This window comes from Grampus griseus (genome assembly GCF_964374135.1).
Source record: "Grampus griseus genome assembly, chromosome: 14".
NCBI lineage: Eukaryota > Metazoa > Chordata > Mammalia > Artiodactyla > Delphinidae > Grampus > Grampus griseus.
Window position 1 is genome coordinate 3,015,636 of NC_139008.1, and position 22,087 is coordinate 3,037,722.

Sequence of the window (22,087 nt, forward strand, 5' to 3'; positions counted from 1 at the left end):
GCTCTGTCCTCACGTGTTTTGTGCCAAGAGACCCTTGTCTTTGTTTCTGTGCCTTAAGCCAAAGGGTCCTTTGGGATTCAGCGTCTTTCTTTTGAAACAAGCTTCTGAAGAACCAGGACCCTCGTTTGCATCCTGCAAAAAGTTGCCGTGGCACGGCCAGTGGACTAGTACCCTCTGCAGGGGCCACTGACGTTATCGTCCTTAAGAAGCTGGCCATGTCACGTCACTGCTGTTTTCCAAGGCTTTTGATTCCCCATTGCCCGTATACACTGTTGTCCACTGCGTTCGGCATGTGAGGCAATCCCCACAGCGACCTGTCTACTTCCTCCGCCCCTCTTACCCCCGGGCCCCACGTCCAGCCACGCTCACTGTTTTCTCGCCATTCACCAGGTTTTTCATAAGACCACGCCTTTGCTCACTCTGTTTTCCCAGGTGCGAATGCCTCTCGCAAGGCCTTTCCCTCCTCAGAGTTCTATCCCAGACCTAGTGCAGGTGTCTTCTGATGAGAGGCCTTCCATGCTTCCCTAGGGCAGAGGCTCTGCCCCACGTGTTTTCTAGAATCGCTTGCCTGTTTCAATTCTGTGAGTGCCTGCCCTAGAATATGACTTCCTTGCAGACAGGCCACTGGGCAGGTGTATAATTGGGCTCAGTAGCTGTTGAAATCAATAAAAGAAGTGGAAAGTGGAAATTGTTTAAATGATAATTTCTATGGCAGACAAAGAGAAATTTAGCCTACAAATGAATAAATAACAATACCTATGAAAAACGATTTTTTTTTCATGTGAAGGATAATTGGGCTTGAAACATATAATAATTGGGCTGTGACATATAACAGGGAAGGCAGATTTCTGGATGAAAGCTTGCCTTGATCTCAAATATTGGGTAACTGAAAAAAAAATCAGAGAACGCTTTTGTTTGCTATCCATCCTGGGATCCCTAGGAAAGGCTCGCCCACGGGGCTCAGGTGATACGGTCCACTTTTCTGCGTGTGCCTTAAAGAATTCCCCAGCAGAAAATGAGAAGTCGCCCAGTTCTTCTTCTTTGTAACGTCACGATTAGCTTCCCAAAACGTCCATCACCCTCCCCGTTCTCAGTGCTGGGATCGCCGGGGAATCCTGAGCAGCAGCTAAGCGTCTCTTCTCCCCTCCCCTGCCCCGCGCCTCCTGCCGCGTGTCCTGCTGTCTCCCTCCGCTGCCCTGGAGCAGTGCCGACCTCGCCCCCGCAGAACGTGCAGGTGGAAGCCGTGAACTCCACAACCATCCAGTTCCTGTGGAACCCTCCACCCCAGCAGTTCATCAACGGCATCAACCAGGGCTACAAGGTAGGCGCCTTGGGCCACAGCCTCCGGGCGGCTGCCGTGGTGTGTCACGGTCTTGTGATGAGTGAGGGGGCTGCCCGCCCCTCATTTCATCAGGAACCCACGGCATCCGGTTACAGAGTGTGTTGACCTTCTGGGGTCACCTTTTATCCAGGGTCTTTTCATCAGCTATACTGGTTCAGAAACTCAAATTATTGGTTATCAAGAGGGTGGTGCACGGGAATTCCCTGGCGGTCCAGTGGTTAGGACTCGGTGCTTTCACTGCCGAGGGCGCAGGTTCAGCCCCTGGTGGGGGAACTAAGATCCCGCAAGCCGCGCAGCATGGCCAAAAAACAAAAAGAAAGAAAAAAAGAGGACGGTTCATATAGAACTGAGCAATGTTACGAGAAGAGCCGTCCATTTTCAAAATGCCCAGTCGGAGACTTATCCCTGTTGATTGGAATCGGCACGTGTACAAACCACTTCTTCCTGGAAGGGCGTTCTCTCAAAGCGCACTGGGTGCAACTGAGTGATGTTTCTACCAAGTAAGGATAAGTAGGTCCCCCTCTCGCTACTTTAGGGAAAGTTCTGTTTGTAGAACTGGGACCAGCTGACTCGGGGCACCTATTCGGACTGAATTGGAGACAAGGACAGACTCCTATCTGCCCTTCGTCTGAGTACCATAATATGTTACCTTCAGAGATGTACCTGGATGCAGTTTCCAAAAGTACAGGTTACGTTTCCTTTTAGATCAGCATCTCCTGGCTGGCCTGGGAGACCATCTGCATGTTACCTGCAGCATGTTCGCAAATCTTCTGTGACAGCAGGTGAACTCAGGGAGTATCTTTATAGAGAGTTTGCTTGAAAACTTGGTCATTTCAGATTCAGAGAGTGTTACTGCCTCAGACACACAGTTAATTTTTTTTCCAATTTTTTTTCCATTTGGATTCAACTTACTAAAACACTTGCTTTTCACTAGAAAGGCAGACGTAGCTGGAAATTTGTCCTGCCTTTTTTTCCCCCCAGAGGTATCTACAGTCAGAAGCTCCTTAGAAAGGAAATCATGTTGATCAACGAAGTGGATTCTGCCTTCCTGACTCTCCTGTCAGGTCTTATTGGCAAGACTGGGGTGTTCATTCGATGGCTTGGTTGTCGGCCTAAAATCTATATAAATATGCTCCTTGTTCTGCACAGTGTCCGTTTTCAGACCTAATTAACCCTAGAAATGTTTGGTGTCAGAGGAATTAAAAGTCACACTCATACATAATGTTGCCAAAACATTAAAACAACTCCCCTTGGAACGTGTATATGTACTACATTTCTTTAAAAGTATAATGTCTCCTAAAATCCTTTTTAGAAAACTGGTGTCATGTGAGTTATAAATAATTACCATGGTTCCCATTGAACCAGGGGCTTCTTTTTGAATCAGCGGGTGCCTAACTAGAAAAATGTTTGTACTGATGTTTGATTGCACTGATGCAGTTGAATAACAGTAATGTCATCATTATTTCTAAATGTTCAAAAATAAATATGTTCTGTAACATGTTTAAGTGAACAGAAGGTGAAGGTTTGAGGAGTGTCCATTTTCCCAGTATGAGTTAGAGTAGATATTTTATTTATGTGCACATGTATAAAAATATATATAAATATACATTTGTACTCAATAATCCATGAGAGATCTTTTAAACTCAATATTTTTCAGTGAGATTATAAAATGTAGGCTGTATGGGGTTCCTTAATTACAACTTTGCTTTCTTTGAAGACATTTTAATCGTGAAATAAAATTCTGGTGCAGACTTGAGGGTGAAGACATGCAATTAAAAGGATCTCTTTTTCACCCTGTTCCATCCCAGCTTCTGGCGTGGCCAGCCGACGTCCCCGAGGCCGTCACTGTCGTCACCATTGCTCCAGATTTCCATGGAGTCCACCACGGGTACATAACGAACTTGAAGAAGTTTACTGCTTACTTCACATCAGTTCTGTGTTTCACCACTCCGGGGGACGGGCCTCCAAGCCCGCCTCAGCTCATACAGACACATGAAGACAGTGAGTACTCCTTTCCAAGTTCTTATCGGTAGCCTTTAGCCAATTGTCAAAGAGGTTTGGGCCACTGTCGTATCCAGCACAGGGGAGGAGCCAGGGTGGGTCTCTAGCAAGCTCCGTGTTCTCAGTGTGTTCACAGTCTGCTCACCCTGGAGAGGTAAGTCATTGAAAGTAGTAATAATGTTTGGCAGAGGTGGTCTGTGGAGTATGGAAGGAAGCCTGGCTAGAGGAAGGAGCTGTGAGGACAAGAGGGACAGTCCAGTCCCAGCTGTACAGTCAGCCTTTGGTCTTGTCTTGCTAGACTACTCTTCACTCAGATTTCAACTTCAATCCCCTTACCTTCTTCTTGAGTCTCCCCTTAAAGCCTCCCAGCCCATGTCTTCCCTGACCTTCCCTAGGGGAATCTCACCTGCGCCTCTCTAAGACCGTGGACTTTCCATTGTCTCCAGCTGGTCAATTCAGATCAGCTGTTTCTCTGCTCCTAGGCCAGCTGATGCTTCTGGAAAACATTTTCTGAGAAAATGATCACAGATGTGCATAAAGATTTATGTACAATGAGGTTAGTTACAATTATTAGTAATTGAAAAAAAATGAAAAACATTCAAATGTTCCAAAGGGGGATAATTGAAAACCTATGGAATGACAATATGCTAAATATTTTGTAGTTATTAAAAAGAAGTTTTGCGAGGAAACGGTCTTGATCTCATGTTACATGGTTAAAAAAAAAACAGTATACAAAACTATATGAGTTACAAATTTTACGCAAATACACTTGTATAAGACCCTATTAGCTGAGAAAAGACCTTGAAGGAAATATATCACAATTCCGACAGTTGTTATCTCCATATGACATGATTATGGGTATCTTTTACTATTTTCTTCTTATTTCTCTGCATATTCTCTTTGCTACAATGAGTGTGTACTCTTTTATACGGAGAATTAAAACTTAAATAAGTTTAAAAAGGCTGCCACTTGTCTCTCCTCCAGCTTCCTCCTCTCCCATCTCAGCTGGGCTCTGGGTGTGGTCTGACCTTCTGTACTTATCTCTGCTCGGTGCTGTCATCCACTGCTCCGCTCTGTCCTGCCCCCTGAGACCCAGCTTCACTGTCCTCCCAGCAATGACACTTACAGAGGTCAAGGCCGTGCAAGTTGAGCTTCCTCGCTTCCCCCCCTTCCACCTGAGTTTCCCTATGTTCTCACTCTTGGTCCTCTTCCCTCCTCTCTCAGAGGATGAAGAGTCTGACCTTTCCTCAGCCCACAAATGTGCTCAGGTCTCCCTCACCCAGAAGTGCCAACTCCCTGACCGTGCTGCCCGCTGAGTCACCCAGCTCTCAGTATAAACGATTACTCTGCCTCCTAACCTCTCCCACTCCCCATAACCCCTAGCCACCTGGCTTTCACTCCACTACTCTGCTGTAACCGCCTTGAATTGACTCAAGGTCTGTGTCAAATTAGTGACACAGGAAGAATAGAAATGGATTTCTTGACCCTCTGAGACCACTGATATTCCTCCCATTAAAAAGATAAAAAGTAACTCTGCCACTATTAACTGATCCCTGATGTTCTTTCCATACTCTGACTTTGATCTGCTATCTGCTTTTTGTTTAACTGAAATTTTATTGAGATAGTTATAGATTCACAAGAACTTGTAAGAAATAATACTAAGATCCCATGTACACTTTGCCCAGTTTCCATCAATGGTAACGCTTGCAAAAGTATAGTACATCACAACCAGGATATCTACATTGATGCAACCCATCGATCCAATTTAGATCTCTGCAGTTTTACTTGTTCTCGTGTGTGTGTGCGTGCGCGCATGCGCGCATGTGTGTTTAGTTCTATGCAACTTATCACATGTATAGATTTGTGTATCTACCATCACAATCAAGATACTGCATGGTTCCAATACCACAAAGATTCTTCTTTTATAGACATATCCATGTCCTTCCCTTTCTTCCTTTCTAATCTATATGTCCTTTATTTCTTTTTCTTGCCATATTGCAATGACTAGAATTTCTAGTACTATGTTGAATAAGAGTGGTGAGAGCAGACATTCTTGCCTTGTTCTTGATCTTAGAGAGAAAACATTTGGTCTTCCACTGTTAAGTATGATATTTCTCATAGCTGTTCTTTATCAAGTTGAGGTAATTCCCCTCTGATATTAACTTGCTGAGAGTTTTTTGTCATGAATAAATGTTGAATTTTTTCAACTGCTTTTACAGCATCAATTGATATGACCATATGATTTTTCTTTTTAGTTTGTTAATTAGTTAATTAACTAATTAATTTAGTTTGTTAATTGATAAGGTTGATGGTTCAAATGTTGAACCAACCTTGCATGCTTGGAATAAATCCCACTTGGTCATGGTGTATAATTATTGTTCATGTTGTGGGATTCAGTTTGCTAATACCTTTTGGAAGATGTTTTACATCTAAGTTCATGAGAGATATTGGTCTGAAATTTTACTTTACTGGATTTATTGTCTTTGTCTGGTTTTGGTATCAGCATAATACTGGCCTCATAAAATAAGTTCGTACTCTTCTGTTTTCTGGAAGAGATCGTGTAAAATTGGTATTCATTCTTCTTTAAATGTTTGGTAGAATTTTTCAGTGAAATCCTCTGTTCCTGGAGAGTTCTTTTTTGGGAGTTTTTAAGTTATAACTTCAGACTCTTTAATGGTTACAGTACTGCTCAGTCGTCTGTTTCATTTTGGTAGTGTGTGATTTTCAAGGAATCAATCCACAAAGTTGTTGAATTTCTGAGTGTAAAGTTGTTGGTAGTACTTCCTTATTGTTTTTCTAGTGGCTGCAAAATATGTAGTCAGATTCCCTATTTCATTCTTTCTTCTGTTTTTTGTGGAGGTTTTTGGTCATTCTTCCTAGAAATTTATCAATTTTATTGATTTTTTTTGAAGAACCGCTATCTTGTTTCATTAACTTTTCTCTGTTGTTTTCTTATTTTCAATTTCATGGATTTCTGCTCTTATATTTCCTTCTGCTTGATTTGGTTTATTTTGCTTTTCTGTTTTTAATTTCTTGGGGTAAGCACTTAGGTGATTGATTTGAGGTCTGTCCTCATTTCTGATGTAAGCATTTAGTGTTATAAATTTTCCTCTTCACACTGCTCTAGTTGCATCCCACATATTTTGGTACGTTCTGTTTCATCTTCACTGAGCTCTATACATTTTTATTTCCTCTGAGGCTTCCTCGTTGACCCATGGATTATTTAGAAGTGTGGCATTTAATTTCCATGTGTTGGAGATGTTCCTGCTGTCTTTCTGCCTTTGACTTCTAGCTTGGCTCCATTACAGTCAAAGAACACACTTTGCATAATTTCACTTCTTTTAAATTTATTGAGGTTTGCCTTATGGCCCAGAACATGATCAGTCTCAGTTAAGGTTTCATGAGTTCTTGAAAATATAATGTGTATTCTGCTTTGGAATCTGCCTTATAATTATAAACTTTCTATAGCCCTCATCAGATTTTAGGATTAAAAGAGACAGTTGGTCAGGTGTAGCCTTCTCTTTTTTCAAAAAAAAATATTAAGGCTACCTCATCAAGTTCTGTGTGTACTGGGCCTGTCATAATTACAGGGGATTCATTCATCCATCTGTCCAACATACAAACGTGTATACGTACTTCCATTCCGAGGTTTGTAGAATACCTATTATGTGAGAGGTAGCCAGCTGCGTGTTGAAGGGGGAGCAGAGATGAGTAAGCACAGCCTCTGCCTTTAGAGCTCCCAGCCTAATCAGATCTGAGGTGGACAGGACTGAGGTCAGTGCCACTGAGGAAGGAGGTTGTTAGCAGTGGCTGCGGCAGCCCAGGGAGGAGTGACAGAAAATACCTGGGGGGGCCAGGTCAGTCTTGTGGAGGAGCTGAGAACCGAGGTCAGCCCTGATGGATGAGCTTTTGATGCCAAGAATGGTTGAGAAGAAACAGAACCCGTAAAGGCAAAGGGAGTAGAAGAGAGTGTGAGAGGGTATGAGGTATTCAGCTCAGCTTCAGTGTAGCCTGGGGGGTGGGGGTGACCCTAGAGAACAAGTTGGGAGCCGACCCAGGAGAGTCTCAACTGCTAAGTTAAGACGCTTGGACAGAGATAGTCTAGGCATTGGGGAACCACAGAGGGATTTCCCTTAGGGCTGTGACTTGAGTGTTTCAGCAGCTCTGTCTGGAGGTTTTGTGATGATGGGCTAGAGAAAAAGGTGATGCAATCTGGGAAGAAGGCAAGTAATTATGTGCACCTCTACACCAGCGGTGGAGCCAGCAGTAGGGGAGACGCTAGAGGCATGTCACAGAGAACTGGGGGCTGGTTAGACTTAGGGGGTGGGAAGAAGGGGTTCTGCAGATCACTCCACATACTTCAGCGTAGGTGACGGGGCAGATGGTGATGCCCGTGACTGAAAGGAGGGAAACAGGTCCAGGGTTAGGACGCTGGGTTTGGTCGGATCACACTCACATGGAGGCAGGTGTGGCCTGTGGGCAGCAGAGAGTCTGAAGCCGTAGGTTTGGGAGTCCTAGCGATGAGCGATCATGACCTTATTTTCCGAGGAAAATAATTGAGGGAATATAATTGAGCCCGTGGTCTAACCGCAGATGGAAATATCTGACATCAGTGCCATCCACCTAAGCGGATGCAGTCGCTTTGGGAATCAGGTGGGCGTAAGAGGAACGGGAGGCTCCCTGGGCGCTGGCCCTGTCGTGTGAGGGGAGGCTGGTCTGGGGACAGTGCAGGGGGTGGCGAGCAGAGGGACCTCTGGAAGAAGAAGGGACGTTCTCCTTGCTCGGAGGCTCCGTGCTCCACTGTTCTGTGGGAAAACACAGCCTAACAGCTTTACGTTTGCAAGCGGAGTGGGAGGGGAGAGTCCCCATAACTAAGGAAGGTGGTGGTGAACTCTAGGAGCGGCTATCAAGCCCCCTCACGGCCCTTCATCATTTGGACATTTTCCTCTATTTCATTATTGAAAGAAGAGGCCAGGGCCGCGTCTCAGCAACAACCATGGCCAGGTCCAACCGGATGTCAGGTTTCACTTTCCAGAGGACATTTGTTAAAAATAAAAAGTGGCAAAAAGCAGAGAACTTCTTCAGATAAATGAGAGAAGACTCCTGGCTGAATTCTTTACTAAAAAAGCCCTATTGTTGCCGGTTAAACAGACAGACACTGACTATGGGGAAACATCTCACAGTGCTGTGCAGCCAGGAAACAGAGCCTTAAGGGCCGCCAGGCCCGCCGTTCGTAAGGAAGAGAGAAATCAGGAATGTCTGGGGAATTGAGAAAAATGGCAGTGATGTCATATTTTTAGAATTTTCTAACTGAACCACCATTTTTTTGATAGGCAGGGAGCCTGTTCATCCTACTTAGAAAGATAGAGCATCCTTGTAAGTAGGGACGATCTCACTGAAACGGGGGAGGTAGGGCTGCTGTCCGCTCTTGGGGGGGGGGGCGCGGCCTTTAAGAGAGGACTTGGGACTCTGGGTGCTGGAGAAATGGCCACCATCGCTCTGTAGTGACGGCGCGGACGGCGCCATGGTTAGCCCCACGTCCAGCTGGCCTCCTTCTCCAAAGCTCTGATGAAATAAGAACTTGGGGCCAGGGTGTGTGGAGTGGGAAGCTCAGTAGAGAGGAAACAGAATATAAACGTAAGCCTGGACATTGCCAGCTGGTTCCAGCAGAGCTAGAGGACAGGACTATTTGGGCAGGAATCCAGGAAGCAGAAACACTGAGAATAGAAAAGGAACCAAAAGCTTTCTTTGCTGCTCTATCGATTGAAAAAAGAACAAGTCAGTGCAAAAATCCGTCAGACTGTCTTTCTGGAAACTCACAGTTGGAGGAGGATGAGATGGTCCTGACAGCCGTTCTCCTTTACCACGTTCCACACTTAGAGAGTGAAATGTGGGCTTCCCCGGTGGCGCGGTGGTCAGGAATCCGCCTGCCATGCAGGGGACACGGGTTCGAGCCCTGGCCCGGGAAGATCCCACGTGCCGCGGAGCAACTAAGCCCGTGCGCCACAAGTACTGAGCCCGCGGACGGCCCTGCGGTCCCCCCAGAGCAAGCAGGAGGCCCCCGTGCCAGGCCCAGCTCTGGGCTTGGTAGCTGTGCATCCTCGGGCAGTTGCTTCACTGCCCCGGGCCTGGCGTTGAACTTTACGGCCGCAAAGCCGGGGAGGGATCCGAGCAGATTCGTAATGTCCCTCCGGCTCTGAGAATCCGTGATCTTGGATCTGTTGAACTCCTGTTGTGGCCTCTCAGGCCTTTTCTCTCTGGTGTTCTTCAAAGTGACAGCAAGTTCATCTTAGAAATGACTTTATATTCTGATGGTCCGATAACTGACAACTAGTAACGATAGCAGCCAACGTCCATCAGCATTTCTGTGGTGTCAGGACACGCTAAGCGCTTCCGTGTTTTATTCCATTCCTTCTCACGATTACCTTGCGGAGTGAGTCATTTTTATTTCCCCATTTCACAGATGAGCAAACTAAGGCTTAGAGAGCTTAAGTAATGCACAACCAGCAAGCAGAGGGGCCAGGCTTGAACCCCGCTGAGCCCAGCGTTCAATCGCAGCTCCGCCACTCTGCCCTCCTGCACTAGGAGGGGCTACGGTCAGGGAAACTCCAGGGAAACGTGCCGTTTTGCTGGAAATTTCTCACGCCCGCCCTGCCCCTGGGGCCCCTGGGAAGAGTGAGTAAGGGTTGCGGCCTGGAATTCTGGATCAGGTCGGCAGGCATCGCCCTGCAGCCAGGTGTGGCCGGGACTGCCTCCGGGCCAGGGCTCCGGGCTCTGTCCCCACACAAGCCAGACACATGACACAGCTGCAAAGGCCTCTGGGGATGCCGGTGCACGCGGTTGCTTTCAGGATCCAGCCACCTGGTTGTTCCAATTAGATCAGATCAGGAGAAAGACAGAGAAGGGATTGTGTCTGCCTCTCCTGCTGCTGGTCTCTGCAGTTCTTGGTGAGGCCAGGATGAGGCCGAGTGAAATAATTTATGTGACCATAGCCGGGTCACCTCCAACACCTCGGACTCCCTGTCCCTTCTGGGTTTTCTCTGACATTTCCTGCGGGCTCTGGCCCAGCTCCCTGCCCCCTTCCACAGTGAGAACGTTCCACACAAATCTGACCAGAGAGTATTGGGCTGTCTTGCTAACAGACGTCTTTGTGTTTAATTGCTAGAACCCGGAGCTGTGGGACACCTGAGTTTCACGGAGATCCTGGACACGTCTCTGAAGGTCAGCTGGCAGGAGCCCCTGGAGAAAAATGGCATCATTACAGGTAAGGGTCTCAGTCTTCAGGTAGAGGAGGAACACGTTTGCCCCAACACGGAGCGATGGACCCAGCCCCAAGCAGCGCGGCTGGCAGCGCACGGGTGCCTGCGGCCCCTGCAGGGTGACTAGCCGCAGGGCGGAGGGCAGAGGGCTCGCTCGCCATCCCCCAGGCGGTGCCCTTTCCCGCCTGGGCTGCAGCCTCAGAGTTTGGAGATTGGCCTCCGCGCCTTATCTGAACAAGCCTCTAGCGCCTCCGGTCGGCAGGAATCCGTGTTTCTGGTGCGTCCTCTCGTGGGCCTTTCTCTCCCTTAGTTCTCACGGCAACTCGGTGAGGCGACTGCTGAGATTACGACTGTTTACAGCTGAGGAGGCTGAGGCCAGGCGGGTGGGGTGACCTTTCCTAGGCAGCTGTGCCCTGGGCGCCCCGGCCTGCGAGTGGCCAGGCCACGCCCCCGGTGCCAGTGCCAGGCCGCCAGCCCCCTCGGGACCCTCGGGGGACCTCAGGGTGAGCAGCGCCCGGGGACCCAGGGGCGCGGGGCTGGGCACCGGCCGCCTCTCCTCTCCTGCGGCGGGGTCTCTGGGGAACAGCTCACCTTGTAGGGCTTTTAATGATTTTATGTTGTAGAAGAGGTTTCTGAGAAACCTCTCAGGTTAAAGCTGAATTTAAATCCTAGTTTGGGGAAAAGAATCGCAGACTTGATAAAATCCGCATGGGCTTCGGCCTCGGGGGAGGCTGGGGAGGACCGTGTTCCAGCAGGTCAGGGCTCCCCTCGCACGCCCCTTCCCCCCGCCCACGCACGGGCATCGAAACACCCTCACGGGGCTGCGGGCGACCCCCGGGGGCTGCCTGGCGTGATCTGCCCCGGGCGGCCCTTTCCATTCAGTAGACAGCACTTGAAACGTCCCGCCAGCCACGAAGCGTTCTCACAGCGCAGGCCCCACCGCTCTGGCAGCCCTTCCTGGGGACTTCACGTCCGTCCGCTGGTGACCCCTCGGGAGCCGGAGCTGTGCCCGCCCCTCAGCGACTGGCCAGGTGGTCCAGCCGACCACCAATGCCCCTGGGGTCCCTCGTGAGCCCCGTGGCCCAGGAAGCGTGCTCACGCCGGCTGTGTGGTCAAGAAAACTGTCCGGGAATGAGCCGTGTGGACCAGGGGCGATCGGCTGTCCCCGGCCTGGCCACAGGGCCAGGGTCCCCTTCCTCCCGCCCTGTGTCCTGGGTGGCAGCACCACCTGTGGGCGCCTCCCGCGTGCAGGCCCCCTTAGCGTTCCAGCTCTTGTTTACTTTCTGAATGACCCGGCAAGGCGCGTCTCCTAACCCCGTCTGAGACCTTGAGCGATAATGTCCCAGGGTCACGCGGCCAGCAGGTGGCCGAGCCAGGACAGGGATGCCGCGTCCTCTCCTCCACGTCATCAACCCCTGGACGCGGGTTCGACCCACGCTGCTCACCCCAGCCCAGAGCGTCCCTGTCTCGGGTCCTTGCTCTCGGTGACTCGCTGGGTCCCTGGCCACGCCGCAGGCCAGAGAAACACCCAGCAGTTCTGCTTGCCAGGTGGTCAGGTGCACACAACTTAGTAAGTATTTCTATCCTAGCTCCTTAATAGCCGTTTGAAAAGAGAAGACACATTAATTGAAAGGAAAGAATATTTGCATTTCCTTCTCAAATAACCAGTTAGTTCCTGATGGGACGTGTGCGCCCCCAGGTCCTGCCCAGCTTCTCCAGCTTGGAATCAGAGTGGACCTGCCTGCCGAAGTTCCTGTTCCACGTCGGTTTTCACATTGTTCCTGTGTCCTTATCACAGCAACCACCAAAAACTCAGCTTTGCAAACACAGGGTGCATCCAGAGGAGTGCGGCACGCTCTGATCCTGAATTGTGGCTCGCTCGAGCTGGAGGGCTGCGGGGGCCCACAGACACGGGCGGGGGGCAGCACCACTCTCCCTGCAGTGCCCGGGGGACCGTGTTCCTGCACAAAACTCCCCCTTTCTCTCCCGTTACTCAGGAAACCTCCCAGCGTCAGCCCCGCCCACTCTTACCTGCTGGGTGCCCTCTACTCACCTGGACTCGACCAGACCCCCTCACAGGGTGGAGTCCTCGGGTCCAGATGGTACCTGAGAACTGACGCCGCCTCTGACCCTCACTGTTAAATGAAGTAAATTTACGAATCTAGTTCTGCCCTCAAGAAGCTGATGTTTTGAAATACCCACTTTAAATAATGTTAAGTCCAGGAATGGGGAAAAGTCACTATTGAAACTGGACCTCAAAACCCCACTCTGTTGCACGTTCTGAGGTCTCCTTAGTAGAGGACTGCGGTGCTGAGTACGTAATGAAGAAGCCCTCCTGTGGCCAGGAGCGGAAGGAATTAAACCAGGCGGGTGCCGGGGCGGAGGAGGGAGGTTGCAGACAGCAGGATGTCACTTTAAGGTACACAAAGGGAGGAAAAACAGACTAGTGAGAGGGAAGGCAAACCCAGAAGCAAATGCTTAGCAGGAAGCCCTACCACCTGGAAGAAGAAGGCCTTCGAGCTCAGGCCCCTCGGGGACCATCTGTGGCTGAATTAGAGTGAATTAGAGCCGTACCTACTGCTGATTTCAGAGGGGGCTGAGGTGGGGAGAGGCAGACCGTTCACCTCCGTCAGCTCAGGCTTCAGGGTTCACCTAAGTGTGCTGCGTTTCAGAAATCTGGCCAGGACCCCTCGGTGGACGCACTCCCCGGGCGGCAGGCAGGCCTCGCCCCCTTACAGACACACCCTCAGCCCCACCCTGCCCTTGGGGAGCACCGAGGTCTCCCCTCCAGTTTCCAGTCTTGAAGGAGCCCGCCGGGCGTCATCACCCGAGGGGAGCCGACCTCCCCAGGCTGAGCGGCGGGCACCAGAACTCCCGATGGGTGGTCACCCGTCACACCAGCTAATAGAGCTTAACGAACCCAATTTCGTGTTTTATTAAACAAATAATACAGGCAGCAGCTATATGTTTATTGTGGAACTCGGCCTTCGCAGCGCCGGCTGTTCGGAGCTGGGTCGCGCTGCCCCTGGGCCGGGAGCGAGTACGCAGTGGCGGCGCTGAGGGTCTGGGCCGGAGCTGCAGGCAGACGCTCTGCTCTCCTGTCTCGGGGCCGCGTTGTCCCACCACGTCTGGCCTGTGCCGTCGCCTTTCCCGCCCACCCTGTACGATGGGCTGCGGGGGAAGAGGGCCTCCCCAGAGGGGGGAGCCCGGCGGTGGTCACCTGCCAGGGACCCCTGCCCTCCGTGGGGCTCTCCCTGCCCTGGACGCTCTGCCCGGACACGCAGGGCGGCGCTCCCCAGGTTGACTGGGTTTCCCGTGGGGCACGCCGGCAGCACCCCAGAGGCCTTTTCCAGGCTGGAGGGAGAGAATTTTACCAAGTATAGCAAAAGAAAAACCGTGTTTGTGGGCAGACCTGGCCTCCAAAAGCCCCTTTCAGGAAACGTCTGCAGGAGACCAGCGACCGTCCCTCTGCGCCCGAGGCTGTTAGAGCAGCTGCCGGCAGCATGACGTCGGTCCCGCGTGCGGACCGCTCTGTGTGCAGACGGCCCTCAGGAAACTGGGTGCCAGGAGCTCCCCTGTGCTGCCGGAAGGAGAGGCGAGCGGCAGGGCCACCGGGCTCGCGCGCGAATTGCCCACGAGCGCTCCCTGTAAATTCCAGCGTCCTCCTGTCTCCCTGCGTGAGCTCTGGTCTGTGAGGGCCGGGATGCAGGCAGACAGCCTGGGGTTGGATGCACTGCCCTCTCGCAGAGAGTTCACGCCGGATCCACGCAGAATTAGTTCTGAAGCTCCTCCGGTCGCTAGTCTCAGTTGGGCAGCTGTTTGGAGCAGGTAGGGCGCCAGCTGGAGGCCCGGCCCCTGGCTGGGGGCCCCCCGTTCCTGCACCGGAGCCAGAGGGACACTCACGGCCAGGACGGCCCGCTCGGGGCCTTGCCCACCACACGCCCACGTGGTCCCTCTGTGCGCGGCCTCCAGGCCAGCTCCCTCTCTGTGCTGTGTTTGTCACACCCTTTCCTGAGCACACGGGCGTCTTCAGTCGTCCGTTTGGTGGTGTTTGTAGCCATGACGGCAGCACACTGGAGTGTCAGTTTTGATGCCAGGAGATCCTAGTAGTTCTCTTCTGCTAAGGTGTTGTAATTGCTGTGCTTGGGCTCCAGGTTGCCGTGCAGAACAAAAGGCTATATTTTAGGAAATTTTGATGAAGAACAGCTTTTAAACAAATAAAATTGTCCGACAGACAAGGTTGTGACATTAACAACATACATAACGGCAAGCGTGTATGACAACATAACGACAGCCTTCTCCTCCTGTGCGTTCAGGGAAGACCCCGAGTGTCGTCACTCCATGTAGAGATTTATCAGGCTAACCTACCAAGGCCGGGACTGGTTTCCAGGTTTGCACGTCAGGACTTCGGAGGGCAGGTCGTGTGGAAGGAGGCTCCGTGGAGGGTGAAGAGCCTGGGCCGCTTCCAGCCAGTCCAGGAACCTCTGGTGGCACAGGCTTGCTCCTTTGTAAGGTAGGGGTCGTGATGGTCCAGCCTCAGGGCTCTGGCACGAGGTTGAGCGAATTAATGCAGGTGAAGTGCTCAGAGCATCACAGGAACATCATAAACACTCTGTGGATTTGAAGTTATTAATCCTCACTGCCCTGAAGGTTTCTCTTTTTTTAATTGCACAATCAGTTCCAAAAATCTGAACTGGCCAAAAAGACAGAACGGGTTGATTTTAGGGCACCGTGGTGTTCGTGCCGGCCCACTGAGAATGCGGGAAGCCAGAGGTCAGGATGGTCCCCGGGAGGAGGGAGTTTCTAAGGTCCGGAGTCGGGAGATGGTGAGTGGTTGGCCCCCTGAGAGGCCGCTGGAGCCGCGGGCCTAGTGGTCCCCACGGGCCAGGAGCGCAGCTAGGGGCTTCCGACGTGTGGCAGGGCCCCCTTCTTCCTCCACTGCCGGGTGCCCCGTCCGCCCCACCCTAGCACAGGAGCCCCCCAGCACACAGAGGTCGCCAGGCTGTGGGGCAGCAGACGGGCAGCGGCTTCTGACATTAAAATTTTATTGTTTTCAAAACACTGAGGTCCCGGGATGCTCTCCTCTAAATTCTTGTTTACCTGCGAGTGAGAGTTTCTCACTCTGTTTATTGCTTTCATCAGAGAGAGAGGAACAAGAAGACGCCTCCCAGTGTCTCTGTCTCCCCAGTTTATCGGCCGGGAAGACGGAAGAACAGGCGTTTTCAGCGCTCTGCCTTTGGCCCCGGGAGCGCCCTCCATCTCCACCTCCCTCTTCAGGAGACACTCTTAAATGTTCTCTAATCACAGAAGCCCCCTCTAAGGGGGCTGACCCAGGGGCTGGCGGGGTCTTTTTTCTCTGAGCCCCAAACTGCAATGGCTGAATCAATTGTGATCATGAGGCCCCACCGGACGATCCGAGTGCAGAGGAGACCAGATGTCGCTCGGAAAACAGGCTCGAAGGGGAAGGCAGAGCTGGAAGCGACACTCGTGCCCTGGGGGAGAGAAACTTTAAAGCAAAAAGTGTTTTCTCAATCATTTTGTAAAGGGAAAAGTGGCAGTGTTTCCACAAGTTAGTTGCAAGCCAGGAGCAAGCTGCTGATTTAGGGACCGTGTAGTGAAAATATCAGCTTCTAAAGATGGAAATGCAGATGAAGCTCGTCTATCATTTGACAAGAGAAGCTTGCACCGAGCACCGCAGGCTGCCAGCCAGCCCTCAGCCCCCTCCGTCCACGCGCCGGGGAGCGAGCTCGCCGAGATCCCAGCCCCGTCCTCCTGCCGCCCCTGTGGATCCAGCGGCTGGATGGAGGGGCCCGGCCCGGGGTCTCGTTTCCGGGGGCTGTGGACTCGCAGTGGACTTCAGTGGGCCCGGCTGAGCTCCGGGCTCTTGCTCAGATTCTCCGAGACAAACGGGTGGCCCAGCCTCTGTCCCCGGGACCCCGGGACTCACCCTGTGCCCTCGCTTGTTTTCCAGGCTACCAGATCTCCTGGGAGGTATACGGGAAGAGCGACTCGCGGATGGAGCGCACTCTCAACAGCTCGACGCACGAGTATAAGATCCAAGGGCTGTCCTCTCTCACCACCTACACCATCGACGTGGCGGCCCTCACCGCCGTGGGCGCTGGCCTGGCCACCTCGTCCACTATCTCTTCCGGGGTGCCCCCAGGTCAGTGCGCTCGGGCCCTGGCGTCCCTGCTGCCGCGTTTCCCTGGGCCGTTTCTCACGCTCGGAGTTGATGGGCATCTTTTGTGCAGAAGTCCCTGGGGGCCTTTAAGAGGGGTGTCAGCTCCTGGCTCGGATGGCCGGGGGTCAGTGAACGTTACACTTAAGACCAGGAAGCACAAAACTGCATTCACGCAACAAAAGAGTGAAAATGTGGGTTTGAGGGAAGGAGTGAAGAGAAGGTAGGTGGCGGGGAAAGGCACAGGGGGGAGGGGAGCGAGGAAGGGGCGTGAAGGGTGAAGAGTCTGTCCACACACAGCAGGGCCGAGGGGACCCTGCTCGCGGGGCTTTCTGGAAGTCAGAGTCTCCTCCTAAACGTTCACCCTCATCCAGCTTTGGAAATTGCACTCAACTTTTTCTCTCCACAGTTTATGTTTAAAATGAAAGTGTTTTTCCAAGGAATTTACAAAATACGTGTGGGTGTGAGAGGATGTCATGGGGCCATCCGTTCAGTCCTGTAATTAAAGCCAGAGGGCTCTTGCTCTTTGAAAAGGTCAGTTGGCCTCGTTTTGGTCTTTGAGAAAAAAGCACAACGGCTTTGCTCATCAGGCCCGGAAAGGCTGAAGCCGGCATTTACCCCCATCGCACCCTCCACGCCCAGTTAGGGTTTTGTAACCTAATTATTTTCTTGGAAGCGTGGCACACCACACGGGACCCGAAGAGAATACAAAACAAATAAACTGTATACAGTTTTTAAAACTCCCCAGAGGAATAACCGCCTCTCCGCACAGGGGCTGTGTTTCAGGAGAAGCCGTGGGGTGGTAGAGAAGGAGGGAGTGTATCCTGTCCTCTGAGCGCTGTGACCCCACGGGGCCCTTTCTGCCTTCCTGGCCGTCAGGGGAGCCTGGAGCCCGCAGCGTCCCGAAGCAAGGCTTCCTGTCTACTGACAAGCAGTCACCACTGCCCTCCCTCGCAGGCAGTGATGCTTCTAGCGCTGTGCAGAGCATCAGATGAGGGCCTCCCCCGATCAGTGCTGGCTCCACTCCCGCATGGCCGACTCCTGGGTCTGGGGTGAGGCTGCAGAGCTTGCAGTGGAACAAGCCCCAGGTGGCACCCACACTGCTGGTCGGGGGCCACACCTGAGGCAATCCGATGTTTTTTTAAAGATATTTTCAAAATACACGTATCCTTTCTTAAGAAAGAAGTCCTTGGCTTCCAGAGAGATGCAGTTATTCTGCGTAAACAGCCAGCTGCCAAGCACACATTTAAAATGTTGTTAGTGCTTAATAACCAGTGACGAGGAGATGACGACGGCACGTGATTTCATCTGTTAGACACGGCTGACGTACAGCGGCCGCGGTAACGCCGGGGGCACGTCCCTGTGCGTGACCAGGTTGTTCCCTGGACGGCTTGGACACCGTCCAACCGGGGCTGGGAAGTGGGCGAGCTGACTTCACCTCCGCCCCCAGCGTGACCGTGACCAGCTCTGTCCTGGACGCAGCGAAGCGCTGGAGGGGACACGGGCCCGGCTGTGCCGAGTGAACCTGATACCCAGGCTCGGGCGAGGCCGCGGGGCTGCTGTTGCTTCCCTGACGGTTCGGGTCACCTGTAGCCGGGGGTCCACCCTGGGGCAGGCCGAGCAAAATCACGTGATGACGATCCCTTTGGGGGCTGTGTTCCGTTTGCCGTGCTTAAAGTTTACATCCATCAACGACTGAAGAACCAGCTAAAGAATGCAGAGAGCGGAGAAATTTGCAAAAAAGGGTCACTTGTCCTTCGATTTAAATATTTTCCTCTTCAAATTCATTAGACGTGATGTGGAAAGGACCCTCGAGAGCCTAGCGATGCTGCCTGTGCAAATACTGAACTGATCACCAAAGAGGCCTTATTGTCCCTGTGTGAGACCTGGTCTTAAATACCCCAAACACGGGCGAGTTCAGAAGCTGTTCCTCAGATACGGCGCGGCCTGAGAGCCTTTCTCCTGCTCGCACTGCATCTTTTTCGCTTTCATTTCATCCTGCTGTCTTTCTCTAGAGTTTTTGCATCGCCCAATAACGTAAGAGCTCTCATATTGAACTCACAGTATCTTACTTCTGAGTGGGACGGGCTCCTTGTGGGGAGTGGGCAACCCGCCTGTGTTCAGCAAGGAGGCTTAGCCGCAGGCAGCCTGAGACGGGGGAGCCTCGTGCAGAGCCCACCCGCCCCTCGTTTAGCTGCCAGAGCAACCGAGCACCCGCAGAGCGGGAAGAGTTCTGCGCTCTCACCTGAATCCAGTTGTCTTGGAAACCAGAGCCAGGAAGCCTACAGCTCAGGACCTGCACACCTCCCCACGTCAAGCTGCCTGGAGACGCACGGGGTGCACGCTCCCCCCGCCTCTTTCGAAGGCGTCAAGGTCATTGTCAGAGGGAGGAGGGACGGTCGGTCCTTTGGGTTCTTTGAGGATCCTGGAAGAACCACCTTCGTCCATCCGCTCTTCACTCAACAAGTGTCTACTGTTGAACAGTCCCCTGCTGTTCAGGGAGATGATGAGTGAGACGTGACCCGACCTTCATGGTTTGTCATCTGGGAGCCACATTCACAGGTCTCCAGTGACACGGCACGTGGCCTGGGGCCTGACGGGCCACCCCGTTGGAGTGGCAGTCATGCTGTGAGCACATTCCTGGAGAGCTGTGCTTCTCACCTTCGTGGTTGTGAAAACAAGCCCTGTTCTGATATAAAGGCGTCTTGGAGCTGTTTACTTGCTGATATGTTGATACCCTTCCTACGCTGTGACGGAATTTAAACCTCCACCTTTCCCCTCTCGTTTATCTCCAGAGCTCCCTGGTGCCCCATCCAATCTGGTCATTTCCAACATCAGCCCTCGCTCAGCCACCCTGCAGTTCCGACCCGGCTACGACGGGAAGACGTCCATCTCCAGGTGGATCGTGGAGGGACAGGTATGGTCTCCTTGAAGCCGAGAGTTGCAGTTTCCACAGAGTAACACTGGGGCCTAAAGTTGAGAGACGGTTGACTGATGCCTTTGCAGAGTGATGAGTCCGTAGCTGGAGCTGCCTCTGGGTAGTTTGGGAGGTGGTGATGTTTGGAGGAGGAGAACCAGAGACTGGAGGCGGCTGGGATGCCGGGGTTAGGGTGTGGGAAGATGGGGGAAAGCGGGATGTTAGGCTGGGCTCTTACTGGAGGGTGGGAGAAGTGATCATGGGGTGAGCATTCAAGTTGTGGTTCAGTATATGGTAAGTTCCCCCAATTTGATGGCATTGTTGGTTGAGATTCTTCTTTTAATTCTGTATCACAATTCGCTACCGAACAGACTAAGAGGATCGTTTGGTACAACTTTTCTCTCGGATGAATGAATGAATGAATATGCATTTGCTCAGCAATGTTAGTAGAGCGTGTTTATTTCCAGGCACTATGCTAGGCACGAGGGGCACAGTGGTAAACAAAAACAGACAAAGTCTGTGCCGTAAAGGAGGAAGGTCCTCTCTCAGGAGAAGGACCCTCAGGTTGCTGGGAGAGGAACATGCGCTTTACCTGTGAGGACGGCAGGGGTGCCGGATGGCTGGAGTGAGGGCGTGTAGGGAAGAGCCGGGGGCAGGTCACGGGGAGCCTGAGGGTCGACCTTAGGGAGAACTTTGCCTCTGACTCAAAGCACGATAGCAAGATAGCAAGCCCCACAGGGCTCGCGCGTCAGAGGGAGGGTCACAGGGGCCTCGGTGAAGCCCACCCACCCAGAAGCGCCTTGTTCTAAGAGCTGAGAAAACAGACAAAGACCCGCACGATGGGGGTGGTAAAGTTTCCAAACAGTTATTGTCCGTAGGAAAACCCTAGCGATTTTCGTGACTGTGCTTGTGCTCTACTGCAAGACAATTCGCTTGGAAACTGGCCATAAATCAGGGCACGGATTCCATCTACATCTTCAAAACTTTCATTAAGCAACTGTTTCCAGAAACCTCTGCAGGATTCTGACAATGGGAACCAGCTATTTGGAACTGATCAATCAATGGGGCTGCAACAATTATTTACGTAGAAAAAAATCACCGTATGCCCCTACCTCCCATCAAACTGAAGAAATAAATCCCCTGGAAATGAAAACCAAAAGAATAAAAGCGAACTTTAAAACGCATCGAAGAAAATCAAGGAGAAAAATTGTGGGATCTCCTGGAAACCAGTCCTGGCGTCTCAGAGTCGGCCAGATGGAGCCGGGCGAGTGCTCGGAGGGACACAGAAGCCGAGAGTCTGTCCTTGGCGTCACTGGACAGCAGTACAGCTGGGCACGGTGAACGCCAAGGACACAAACTCCGAGGGCTTCCGAGTGGGAGTCAGGCCAGGCGGGGCCACAGGAGTGGAGATGCCCACCCCTCCGTGGCTCGACTCAAGATCTGCGTCTTGTGCTTCCAGAGCCGGACCTGGGAGCGTCCACACTCCTTCTGCCCTGGGTTCTGTTCGCCAGGACAGTCGCGGGCTCCAGGCAGCCGCAGGGGGTCTGGGAAGGGTCCTTCCTTCTGTCTGTCCGAGGAGAGGAAGCGATGGGGGAACACATAGCACTTCTCTGCACACTACGTTTGCTTCGTGCTTCTGTCCCACAACTGACCTATTTATATTTTTAATCTAAAACATTTTAAACATACCCAAAAGGAAGCAGCATGATCTAATGAGCTCCCACACACACCCATCACCCAGGCTCGTCTCTTCTCTTATCCAGATCCATCTAGTCCTACTTTTTATTGTGGCTGGAGTGTTTGGGGGTTTTGTTTTCAATTAAAAGAAATTTTACTGATGTATCGTCTATTCATACTATTACATTATTTTCAATTGTACAACATAGCGATTCAATGTTTTTATAGATTATACTCCATTTAAAGTTATTACAAAATATTGGTTATATTCACTGTGCTATGCATTAAATCCTTATATCTTATTTATTTCATGCCTATTAGTTTGCACCTTTTCTTTTTAAATTGAAGTATAGCTGCTGTACAATATTATATGAGTTACAGGTGTACAGTATAGTTATTCACAATCTTTAAAGGTTGTCCTCCATTTACAGTTATTATAAAATAGTGGCTCTATTCCCCGTGTGGTGCAACACATCCTGTAGCTTAGTTTGTGCCTCGTACTCCCCTGCCCCACGTGCCCCCCGCTTCCCTCTCTCCACTGGTGACCGCTGCGTATCTCAGACCACACGTCATTTTATTCCCACGTATTCAGCACTGAATGGGCACAAATTTCACAAGCACAGTGTTGAGCGAGAGAAGCCACACTCGTGATGTGAGTCCACAGGTACAAAGTCCCAGAGAAGAAAACATAATCTTGGGCGTTAGAGGGCTGG

At 51.7% G+C, this 22,087-nt stretch overlaps 1 protein-coding gene across 1 annotated transcript in view; it reads left to right on the forward strand.

Annotated features, from left to right (window-relative positions):
• The window catches only part of SDK1 (sidekick cell adhesion molecule 1), a gene marked incomplete at both ends in the record, with an annotated part of 814,918 nt that overhangs the window by 669,378 nt on the left and 123,453 nt on the right, over positions 1-22,087 (forward strand). Inside the window, 5 exons of the mRNA XM_082671251.1 lie at positions 1,206-1,321; positions 3,151-3,343; positions 10,509-10,607; positions 16,574-16,765; positions 19,576-19,697. Of these exons, the coding sequence (XP_082527377.1) occupies positions 1,206-1,321; positions 3,151-3,343; positions 10,509-10,607; positions 16,574-16,765; positions 19,576-19,697 (722 nt within the window). The remainder of the gene's footprint in view (positions 1-1,205; positions 1,322-3,150; positions 3,344-10,508; positions 10,608-16,573; positions 16,766-19,575; positions 19,698-22,087) is intronic.